The 12,944-nt window shown below is 37.7% G+C and overlaps 1 protein-coding gene across 2 annotated transcripts in view; it reads left to right on the top strand.

Moving 5' to 3' along the window:
- The window catches only part of LOC131073115 (uncharacterized), a 210,099-nt gene that overhangs the window by 79,233 nt on the left and 117,922 nt on the right, over nt 1-12,944 (top strand). For both annotated transcript variants that reach the window (XM_058009500.2, XM_058009499.2), the window contains exon 3: nt 8,198-8,302. In XM_058009500.2, the coding sequence (XP_057865483.2) occupies nt 8,198-8,302 (105 nt within the window). The remainder of the gene's footprint in view (nt 1-8,197; nt 8,303-12,944) is intronic.

Genomic DNA, 12,944 nt, shown 5'->3' with positions numbered 1-12,944 from the left:
TACACTGGAGGTGTGTCCGTACGGTAAGGAGGTTGTTGACCATACGGGGAGGTTGTATGGCCGGGGTGCCATCGGGGACATTACAAAGGAACAACAAAAACAAAAAAAAACGATGATGACCAGATTGAAAAATTATTCGATGACATCTAGAGCCAGGACATTGAAAATATTAGAGTGGAGAAGAAGGGTTTTGACATCATAAAATATCACAGAAATGATGTGCGCCATGGACTTTCGTATGGTTCTGAGGGTTGTAAATTGGCGCTGCCCCAGACCCCGTGGGGGCGCTGCCCCTCGACCCTGCTGGGGGCGTTGCCCCCAGACCCCCAGTCTATTTTTGAGCTACAATACACTTGTTGGAGTTGGGTGAAGGGCATTAGAGATGTCACGGTAAGTGTTGTGGTTTGTCCGTACTGTGAGAAGGAAGCTTGAAGCTAAGCATTGGTGAGGGAAGGCGTTGCGGGTCTTCGCAATTGTATGACAGCAGAGAGTTATTCAGTTCAGTTAGTAGCCTTTGGGGAGTGTGGAGGATTTGAGGTGTCTCCTAGTCTTTGTGCCAAAGGGTTGTGGCCACCTCCAGGTAGGAATGGTACGCTAGAGGAACTTGGAGTATGTCTCGGCTGGACGTGAGGTTGCCTTGGTGGATGCAGAGAGGGCTTGGGAGGAGTTGACCACTAGGTTGGAGGCAGTACTAGCGTGAGACATAGCCCAACGTACCCAGGAGTTGGATGTCGAGAGGGCAGCGCGGGTGGCTATTGAGGACAAATTGGCTAGGGAGACAGTATCATTTGAGTAGCAGTTGGTGGAGGCTGAGACCAAAAAGCATGTTTTGCAGACAAGTTTGGTTTAGGCACAGGAGGACTGTGATGTCAAAGGAAGCAATAATGGTGGAATCCGCACTTGAGCATCGGATGGTAGCAGAAAAGGGTTTTCAGGCGAGGACGCAGCAAGTGTATAAGTTCCGGGCTCGACTGGCATCAGTAGTTTCTGCCATTCATCTCTATTTTGTATTAAGTAGTCCGGAGTCGACTTCTTTTCTTGGGGGGGATGATGTTGTCGGGAATAATCATTATGTTATGTTGTCATATTATGTTTATGTTGTCGTCGGTAATAATGAGTTACGGCGGTTAGTTAGTTAGTTGTCCCAAAGGGCAGTTGGACGCGACGGTTGGTCGCACCCCTTTGGGTATTATATGTTGCGTACCTTTCCTTCGTAGTGGCATATGATAGTCGTGTTAGATGTAATGTTATAAGCACTTGATGTACATGGACTGTTGAATTAATACAGAGACTGGTTATTTAATATATTTCCATTATGTTATGTGCATTTACTTTTTGCATTTAACTGTTTACCGTACGTGGCAAACAAACTTGACCACCTGGGCAGGACTCGGGTGGAACCCAGGGAGAACCGGACTTGGACTAGGACCGGGCAAGAACCATGACCTAGACCCAGCCTTTTTCCCCAACAACCGGTTTCTCAGCCTTGCTGCAATCTATTATGAAGCATTGGAAATAAAGGAAGAGGAAGCGGATAAGCTTATGGACACCAAGGATTCCTTAGAGGCTACTCAAGTGGCTCTTTTCAAGAAGCTAAAACTTAGAGGGAGGAGCATTGTGTGGAGCTGAGTCTAGTGCATTCTACAAAAAATCTGCCTCTTGGAGCAGCCCTTTTAGATGGGCCACAAACTCATAAGGAGAATGAGAAGATGGGACAAAGGAGTGAAGAAGCTGATGCACCCAATGGTGAAATCCCAACAAAGACTGCTTATGTGAAGTTGGTGATAATAATCATGAGATAAATACCCCATCCGAATTAGCTAATGAGCGTGTTGCTGATCTCAAGTCAGCGTTGGAAGACAAGGTGGCATACCCTATTGGTAATGTGGATGAGGAAAGACTCCAAGAATTGGCACTTCAAAAAGTTGAGATGATGATACAACTTGCAGCCTTGAGGCTAAGACTTTAATAGGAAATGCAAATCAGTTTCAGCGGATTGCACCTCTTGATATAGTTTTTGAGAGTATGTACCCAGAACAAGAGGCGGTTGCTCAAGCCTTAGGCCAATTTGATAAGATTGACAAATTCATTGAGTATCTCATACAACATAGGCCTAAGGATGGAGTTTCAACATCAAGCTTACAGACAATCAGGCATGCACTCGAAGGGGTTAAAGCAGTTTTCTTATAGTTACTTCCAGATAGAGATCATGCCTCTTCAAGAGCTAAACAGGGTGAACCATACTTTATTGTCACCAGTGAATTTGAAAGTGATGATACAGTATCCAGTGAGACCAGTAGCCCCACTATCACTAAGGTTGTTAATGAAGTTAACACAAGGAGAGAGCATGATGAGTATGCCTTAGTTGGGTCTGGTAAACCACGCGCACTTAATGACACAAACGCTACGTTTCATGCTTCACGTTGCGAGTCTCCAGAAGCATATAGTCAGATATGGAGTCCTACAGTTGGTTCGGTACCTCCGTTGGAGCTTGTTGATGCATTCCATTGTAATTACACGGTGTGGTATGCACACTCCGTTGCATTCTGCCCACTTGTTGATGACTTGATTTTGCTTTTAATGCATAAAAGTAGGATGAATAGTTGGTATGAGACGCTTCCTACTTTGGAGGGGGCCAAATCTAGCAGGACTTCCAGTTTGCTTCTTTGAGTTGATCACTTTTTTGGGATATAGGTTACAAAGGCAGTGTTGTGGTAGTTGGATAGTCCACCTGTAGTCAGTTTAGAGCAACAAGATATCCCAGATTTTGGGAAAGGTGGATGGCCATTTTGCTTGCGGGATCCAGGTGGAGCATTCCCATGGATAGTTATGTTCCACATCCCTATGAGATCATTTAGAGTTAGATGGATAATTTGCATTAAGGGCATGATGATAGACATCAATCTCTTCATATTTTGTTGGGGTGATGGTATAATGATTTGTGATCTTGGTATTGGTTTGATTGGTATACATCATTATAGGGATTATGGTGAGTTGTTTTACACCTTAGTTTTGGTGATGATTACATCACAGTGGAGCAACGAAAGTTTGGTTACAGGTGGTCATGCTTCAGAGACTTGGATTTGTATGTCATTCTTCATATTCATGTTGGAGAATACTTGCCATTGGATGATACTTTACATTATGCAGGTTTGCAATTGCTTGTGGGCAAGCAATCTTCGGGAAGGAAGGATTGTAATGTCCCCTTTTTTTGAGTGATCACCTAGAGGAGATTATTAGCCTATTTTATTCCCATGGGCTAATTAGATTGATGGAAGGGAATAAATTAATTAATTAAATGTTAAAGAGTCCTAAGTCCTTGGGATTATTTATATTTAATTAATTAGCAGTTGGTCATACTTTATTTTATAAAGTGACTTTATGATAATGTCAATGACAAATTATAAAGTAGAGTCACTTGAAAAGTAAATAAAATAAAGTATTGCTTTCGAAAAAGAAAAGCATTATAAAAGGAGGAAAAAGTGAAATGAGGATTCATTCTTGAGTTGTTATTTTCAAAGAAACTTTTCCTTGAGAGCTTGAGAGCTTTAGTTTGCAGGTTCAGTAAATCCTAAGACGGAAACCCTAGAGGTTTTGGCTATTTGGATGGAAACCTATATCAGCTTACTTGGTGAATTCATCTCAAGATTCAGAGTTGCATATCATTGATCAGTTTTCATGGAGATTTGATGATCTATCTGGCAGATTTTCAAAGAGTTTGTTATTTTATGTATGGAGGCATTTTTGGTATGTGTTACTTGATGGCATTAGGCATCTTCTGATTTGTAACAGCAGCATGTGTTTGTAAACAACAATACATTTCTATATCAAAGAATACCATTGGCTTATTTAGATTCTCTTTATTACATTGATTGATTTCCTTGAAAATCCATATTGTTCATCTTGCATGTTTGCATGTCGCAATATTACATTATGATGAAACAAAACATGAGAAAAAATGAAAGCCCATATCAGATTTGAAGCAATATCTGAGTCTGGGATATTAACAATATTATGCTCCAAAGGTGGTGTCTTTGAAACAAAACTATTTTTGGTTACTCTTAAGCCATGTCAGAATTTGTAAAAGCAATAGAAAACTATTTTTGGTCAACGATATAATCCATAACGATACAAACTTTAATCCATAACAGAATCTGAAGTTCTTAATGGTTTTGGCTAAGCAATAATAAACTTATATTTGGTTATTTTGTTAACAGCATCCTATAAGGATAGAGGATCAAAAGCTTTTAATAAACCATAACAGAATTCTTTTGAAAAGTTAACCACACAATTTTCCATAGTTTTGTATTGCTTGATTCCTGAAAATGCACTTCAGGGTATTATCTATCAAATCTTTCAATCATTTTTTTGCTGAATTCTTTACATGAGTTTATATGGTTGTGTCTTTGCGTAATTAAACCATGCTACCATCATTCATGTGCTATACCTTCAAAGTGAAGAGTAACAAACTTGATGGCTTTATCTTCCAACATTAGCCCAAGTGACAAGTGTCTAGCCTGTGTACCTATGCACGAGCTGTACACTTTTTTGAACCATCAAAGGTGGAAATGGTCAACTTTTCCAAAGCATGCTAAAAATCCCCTGGATTAGGTTGTGGCCATGATTTGGGTTTTGGGCTATTTCTCTACTTCTTCGAATTCATGAAATTTGAGAGTGACATCTCATTTTGGATTTAAGTTGGAAGATTATTATATTCTACATATCTAGTAGTGATGCCATATATCAGTGGATATTGAAACTCTACTTTAGGAACTTCTTCCTCCCTACGAAGAAAAGTTGGTAGGAAGGGTCTAGCAATAGACCCAACAATAGTTTTATGAGTGTTGTTGATAGTATTAATGTGATTAAATTTCTCCCTTCTTCATTCTAATTTCTAGGAACGTTCATATAATCCTGCATGGTATGAGGTTACTGAGCCAACATATCTGTGAGGCGCTCTTCTCCTTGGACAAGTTTGCTTTATTGAGCTTCAGTTGAATCATTTTCTATCATAGTTCCCTTCTCTTTATCTACCATATTTAATTCTTCAATCACAATCTCTGGATTCTCAGGAAACTAAACTTTTTTTTACATGATATTAATTTTATTTGTCGCTGGGATGCATATGAATAGATCTGCATGAAAATGGTTAGCTTTTGAAAACAAGCTAGCAAGACTACCAATTTTGATACCATTGTAATATCCTTGGCAGGGCATTACCTCAAATCCACTAATTTTATTTTACAATCAACTCAAATTTAGCTCATTTTGATCACTAAGTTTCCAATGTGGGCAAGGTGAGAACTTGCCAAGGCTAGAATAGGGACAATGGAAAATAACTAGCAAGATATTGGCAGCTAGCTGACCAAATTACGGTAATGTTCCTAATTTGAGCAAGATTGATTTGTGAGCTTTTAGCTTAGTTTTCGAGTTTTCTTGTAAGCTTCTTTGTGAGTTGGAGAGAACTCCAAAGTTCTTGGAGTGTGCTTGTTTAGTGTTGCAAGGTTTTTGTGCTTGGCAATGAGCTCAGTCGACAGAATGGAGCATTATGACAGTATGTGGTGTTCTCCAAACTCCTTGGAGAGCACTCTAGTATTAGTAAGTCACCCCATTGGCTCCAATCATCATCCTACTTCAATAAAATGGTGTGAAATATTTTAATATTGGACTTAAGTTTCTAATGTTGAATTAATAAAATATTTGCTTGTGTTATAGTATTTTATAAAGTTGTTATGTCCCCAAAAGTGGACTCCCAGGAGAGAAAAAGGGGGTCTTGCACATGTAATGATATTTTATATTTCAAAAAGGTCTTTTGAGGTGCAAATGGGTTATTAGACTTTTTAAATTGCAATATTCCCTCCAAATAGGCTATAAAACAAGGTTGAAGGAGCTCATTTGCAGATATGTTGATGAATGATATTATTATGCTGTTGGATTGAACTTGGAGTTTTTCCACAATCTTCAGAGAACGAAGTTCTCTTAAGATTTCTAGTTTTGGATTTGAAAGATAATCCCTAGCTAGACTGGAGTGATTTCATTCAAAGATCACTAAGGTGCTGAATTGAAGAGATTCTGTATTTTGGATGTAGATTGGAAGATCTTTGCAAAGTTTGAGTTGAAGATGTGATTTGGGTTTGCATAAATATTTCTTGAAGATTTGGTGTTGCGTGGGACAATCTGAAAGCCATTAATTTTTGGCTGTACCTTCTTGTTGTAAATATAGGGATTCTTTAATAATTTAATTTGTTTGGATGCCATATTTTCATGTCATCTGCAAGCTACACTTTTGGAATTTTGCTGGGAAGCCATACCTTGTTGGGTCGTACAGTCCAGGGTTGGGTATTGGAATTACTGCCCAAAGTGCCTTACTTTTGGTGCTTATTTCATTGTTTTTAGTGGCGTCCAAGGTTGTATCAACCTTTCAAGCATTAAATAGGGGACTTTTTGGTCATTGGTGAGTTTTTGCTACAGTTTATTCCTGCCATCTTAGTTTCAGCGCTGCATAGAGCTGTTTCAGATTTATTGATGGCTGATATCTTTATATCAGATTGACTTATGATGTTTAGCAATGTTTTGGGATATTTTCCTTTAGCATGGTAAGTGTTTTAAGTAGTTGGCAGCTTGGTTTGTGGTTTAACTTCATTTCAGTGTGAATTCTGAGTTATACCAACAGACAATATGATTTATCATATGTAGCCACTAAATCAGACTTATAAGTCTTTTTTTTGTGCATTTATGGGAGTTAATGACAGCCTCAAGAGTATTTTGATGCATTTCAAACAAGGGGACAGTGTGTTGGGTTTGTGGTTGCAAGTGGGAATTGATTTTCCAATGTGAAGAAATGTTTTTATAGCATTACCAGGGAGTTACAAGTCAGTTTTGGGCAGAGCTTCCAGTAGTTTTCACAGATTCTAGGCCAAAATCAGGTTTGTGTTATCTCTTTGAGGTATATCTCACATTTGGACCTGAAATCATTCTTTATTCATGCAAATTTGTTCTTCTGGAAGGTTACATTAGTTAATTACATTATCAGTACTTTGCATCAGCAGTTAACCCTTTTATTTTGGTAGTAATAATTGAACTGAATCTAACATTTTAGTGCTTTGAATGGTCATACCACCAGAAGACCTTATTTTCATGCATTCTAAGTTGTAACATTGGGTAGTTGTTGTCGAAATGTAGCTAGGTCGAATCCCTAGTGTAATTAATTTTAATGTGGCCCTTGGCCTTAAAATTAATTGTATTGATATAATTGATTAATGTTTAGGGCTGAGCCCCAATTTGGATAGCTTGTAATTGGGCTGGGTCCAAATAGATATTAATGTAACTTGTGAACCTTAAGGGCAGGCCCTATTTGAGCGATGATGCATATGTAACTTGTGGGTTTATCTTGCACCTAGCACGTTTTGTTAACCCTACCCTATCTTGCCTAACGTGTGGGGTTATTTGGTTTTGGCGCAGACTTATATTTTTGTATTGTAATTTAGACTCCTAGCCGACCTAAGGCAAACTGATGGCTAGAGTCTCATATATATGTAATGCTAATGCAATTGCTAAGACACACATTCAGTGAATATTATCTATCTGTTATCAAGCAGCGAACTACCTTCAGTGATCAGCGAATTTCATCTAGAAGACAGCGAACATATCCAGTGAGCAGCGAACATCATCAATACACAGCGATCCTATTTGAAAGATCAGCGAACCCTATTGGTATCACAGTGGTAGCACAACGATCACCTTTGGATGTCTGCAAATTCCATTTAAGGGGCAACAAACTTCATTCTTGTGACTGTAACATCGGCAGATAAGTTCACTATTACAGTGTGCCCTAGGTTGGAATTATTACTGTGATTAGTTTGCTGTTAGCTTCAAGTGTGAAGCTCATTGTAAATTCAATTGGTTATTGCCTAATCAAGATCTGAGAATTGTTGCTGGGTTTTTCACCTCCAAGAGGGAGGTTTTCCCAGGGTATCTTGGTGTTCTTGTGTATGTGTATTTATTTATTTCTGAGTCATGTCAATTCTGATCACTAAAATCAACAGTTGTACTGCCAGTGAGCTGGTTTGTTTATTGCTGGTACTTACCCTACCGCATAAATGGTACTTTGTTTGTAATTTTATCATGTTTTCTATCTTATGGATCTTCTTTTTCATTTTTCACAGAGTTTATTTAAAAACTTTCTATTACAATGCAGGATGCTCCTGCTGCTGCTGATAGTTATAAAAATTTCTCAGATGTGAAGCCAGAAACCTTTTTACAACAAGATGTACAAGAAACCCAGGCTACAAACAAGAAACAGGTGCGCTTTCCATAATACCACTATAAGAAATACTAAATTGACAGGCAACATTTGCTGTTCAAGGTTTAATATGAAACTTTAAGCAAAAAACCATTCAAGGTCTTAATTGGTATATTTTTTGTTCATTTCAAATGACTTTTTCAATATGGAAGTTACTGGACACAATGAAATTTGATTTTTCTTTTCGAACATTCCATTCAACTTAGTTTGGATTCTTTAGATACCATTTTGGTTGATTTCTGGGGAGCATGAAGGAAATAGTATGAAATTTTAATGTCCAAAATAAGTGAGTGGGTCTGAAAAATACAACCAACAATGATATTCATAAAAAGAGTGCCACAGCATGTCTTCCCAAACAAATAACCGTGTTTAGGAGAAACTTAGCATGTGGCACCAGGAATAGATAAAACTAGGTGATTAGTCTCCAAAGAAGAGTAAAAGTCAAGGTTGTTGCCGGGAATAATCATTATGTTATGTTGTCATATTATGTTTATGTTGTCGTCGGTAATAATGAGTTACGGCGGTCAGTTAGTTAGTAGTCCCGAAGGGCAGTTGGACGCGACGGTTGGTCGCACCCCTTCGGGTATTATATATTGCGTACCTTTCCTTCGTAGTGGCATATGATAGTCGTGTCAGATGTAATGTTATAAGCACTTGATGTACATGGACTGTTGAATTAATACAGAGATTGGTTATTTAATATATTTCCATTATGTTATGCGCATTTACTTTCTGCATTTAACCGTTTACCATACGTGGAAAACAAAGGTTCTCCAGTCCTCATCTGTATGTGACAAAAAATCACCCCCCTTTAAGAATGTAATGAGCATAAAGCGTGTAGCTCAAGTTAGACGGGGTTAAAAGAACATTTTCAGAAGCATAAAAAGAGTGACTTTTCTAACATCCTGGGCAATAATTCAGCTGGAAGTATAAAGTAATGTACTAATGTGGTCTTGGCAATGAGCCTTGGGTGCATAGGGAAGGAATAGACACTTTATGCCAAATGCAGGGTCTAACATAGGACAACAATCTAACAATCTAGGAGCAGCATTCATGTTAATAATATGTGCCAATCTAGGAAGCAATAAACACTTTATGCCAAATGCTGGGACTAACACTGCAGAACAATCTAACAATCTAGGAGCAGCATTTATGTTAACAGTTTGTGGCAATCTAGGATGTTAAATTGTTCTGCAGTGTTAGGCCCAGCATTTGGCATAAAGTTTTTAAAGCTTTATCTATGCACCCAGCCCAAAGCTCATTGCTAATACTGCGATTATAAGAGGAGATGTAATTATTTCCTTATAACAACAAATGATCGCTGGTTTCGTTTCTAAATGTTATAGTGGCATTCTCATGAGGAATCCTGATGAAGTTTCTTAGCATCTCCATATGTCTCTTGGAATTGCCTTCTGAAATTTGAGAAATTTCCTAATAGATGTTTCTTGGATATATCTAACAAATTTCAATAATATTTTCCTCAAATACATTGGTTGACAAGAGCTGAATGACTGAAAGGAATACACTAATAGACTTGTAATTTTCATTTTTTGCACAAATATTTATGAGTTTCCTTGAGAGAAAATTTTATTAGAAAAGCTGAAAGAGGTACTAATAAGAGGAGAAACAATAAATAGGCATATGATGTCTACATGCACCTACATTTTATCAGTAAAAGGAAAGAGGGTTACTTAATGATAGTGGTAATTCTCTGGAGAGTAACTTGACAAAGGACCTATTTATTGAAAAAATAGCTGATATCAGAGTTGGACCTATTCTATTGGATGATATATGATTTATATTGATGATACTTGTTTTTTGTACACCTATTTGTCAGTATTTCAATATTTAGTATGTACTCTTGATACAACTGTGGTCCTTGAATCATAAGTATAATCATGTTCTAACTAACTAATAAACTAACTAATAATGTCATGATGGTAATTTCAGATTAGCAATTATTAATATTTCTTAAAATTGCATAGCCATTAAATAATTAAAAAAATAAATAAATCCTCCATGTATGTAAATATTTAATTATTTTTCATCTCCAAGTACTCATCATTTGTGTTTTTGAAGAATGGTGTACCAATACCTGTCCCTATCTCTTGTATCAGCATCAAATCTTTGTCAACAATGTAAATTAATCTAAAACTAGAGCATTTGAATATTTGGGTATGATTTAACAAACCAATGGAAGAAATGAGATTGTTTGTAGTTGTTCCTCACATATTGTTAAGTATTTTAATCATTACTCAATAATGATGCTTTGTAACTTACAAAATTTCGCCCAGTGTTAATCTAAATCCAATACTCAACTGTGTTATCAGGGTACCTATTTTCTATTGTCAGTTTACCCATCGAGTGTCAAAACTAAAATTGTGGTAACATTTTTGGTCAAGTGGCATAATGTTGCATCAAAGTCTAGTGTTTTGAATTTTCAAATTGAAATATCCCCAATAATTTTTATTTTTATTTTTGCAATAAGATTTATAGAACAAACACAATAACCCGTTAAGATTAGAGAAATAATCCAAAGCAACTGAAGGGAACCCTTCCACCTTTTGTTCACCGAGAGCCGAATCTGGGAGGGTGAGAGCATACGGTGTTCCGGGGATCGTTACCACCAAAACCAACTGAAAATTACAATGCACGGGCGGCAAGCCAGCCCCTTCTGCTTATCCAGCACGATAGAAACTAAACTTCTTGGCGGTAAACCAGCCAAGGATAACAACAAGAAACCTAACACAATCACTCCACCGCGTCTTTCAACGGGAGGATAATACATAAAACTAATCATTCTACCGAATATTTCAGCGGGAGGACAATATCACTCAACCACTTATTCAGTGGGAGGACAGAAGTACAAACTGAAATTACAAACACTAAGGCGGCCCAGCTAGCCTCTTCCACTTATGCAATGGGGATTACAATGAGCACTTCAAGTTCTAATAAGAGGTTAGTACTACTAACCAATGATACAAAGATGATTACAGTGAAGTACTACAAGAATACAATAATCAACTACAGCAGATTTTAAGCCACTAACACCAAAATTAACCAATCTGATATAAAATGACAGCAACTCCCAAACTGGACCAGCAACACTGAAAATGCCCACAACTCACTCCAAACCACATTGAATCACACCAAAAATGGAAGCAAATGAAACTAACAACTAAGGTGAACTAACTCAAATCTCAAATCAGCCCAAAGGAAGCCTCAACTATGATGCACGCAACCCAATGCACCTCCTTGAATGGTACGTCCTGCTGCAAAATTCTATGTGCCACCAAAAATCCAAAACACCTCGTCCCAATCTGCAATTTGGTGAAGTATATCACCCAGGGGATATGGTGAGATAGAACCGATACCCAGAATGCAACACTTGACAGGCAGGGAGATATGAATGAAATGAAGCTTCAGCCACCACGTACAACAACTCCAACAAATCACAGAAGCAAATAACTTCTTCAAATCCACACCAACACAAACCATAGGAACACCAAGCGAACACCAAAAACGAACCACAACTAGGAGTGATTTCTCACACTCGAAACTGCAAAGGAAAATCTAGGAGGTTTTCACCCGTGAAGAAGTCTAGAGTCATTCCGACAGCATAACATTATAATTTCTCTGGATGGTCAATTGAGGAGCCAAGCACCTGTATATATAGATTTCCAGTCTAAAATTCAATTTCAACTCCCTCCAAATTCACCTCTCAAATTTGCATTACATTTCAAATGGTGGACCCAAGCATGGCGCCCCCTACCTTAGTCAAAAATCGTGCCTAGCAAAGAGGACCACGATTTTGGCATAAAATAAACTTGGCCAAATAAAATAAAGTCTTCTCAATATTCATTTTGGCGTCCCCCTTCATCACACCAATAATTCACCAAGCAAAACTTAGGATAAATCAAAATATGCACAATTCCCAATATCATTAATCAGTAATAGAATAATTAAATATTATTTCCTTTTAAATATTAAACCTTAGGATAAGGAAATAATATTTAATTGAATAACTTATAACTCCGATACTGATTACCACAAAATCCAGGTTGAAGCTGAGCAATGAAGATCACTGAACTGCACTGGATCAGGACCTTGTCTAAGATTGCTAAAAATAGAAATGGCCAATACTGCCACTTACTAAAAATAGTAAGTAATGAAATACTGCTCCGAAAAGCATGATCTTCGCACCTAGAGAGAGAGCTTGGGAAGCTCAGCAAAATTGCATCATCCAAACAGCCAAACCCTAACTTACTAAAAATAGTAAGTTCACATTTCACCAAAGAGTCAATTGCATGTTATGCCACATTGGAGTTCATAGAAAACCTAGGAGGAAACCACAAGCAGGACTGAAGAATTCCCTTCTGACTAACCCTAACAAGCTCATGCAGAACTCCACAAATGTTGGAAACCCTAATTCTCCTTCCCACATAGCCTACGGGTTTCCAAAATAGGCCAATGGACCACTGAATGCATCATCACTGAGAAGGGGACATTACACAAATCCTTGTTGCTTATTTGTCCTTCTTATACTTGTCACCAAAGCATAAACATTTTGGCTAGTGTGAAATGGTAATTGCTTGATTGATTAAAGAAAACGAAGTTGTACATATAGGCAATTACAAGATGA

The sequence above is a fragment of the Cryptomeria japonica genome, chromosome 7 (assembly GCF_030272615.1).
Source record: "Cryptomeria japonica chromosome 7, Sugi_1.0, whole genome shotgun sequence".
Lineage (NCBI taxonomy): Eukaryota > Viridiplantae > Streptophyta > Pinopsida > Cupressales > Cupressaceae > Cryptomeria > Cryptomeria japonica.
The sequence above is the reverse complement of the archived record's forward strand: the minus strand, read 5'-3'. Positions and strand labels throughout refer to the sequence as shown.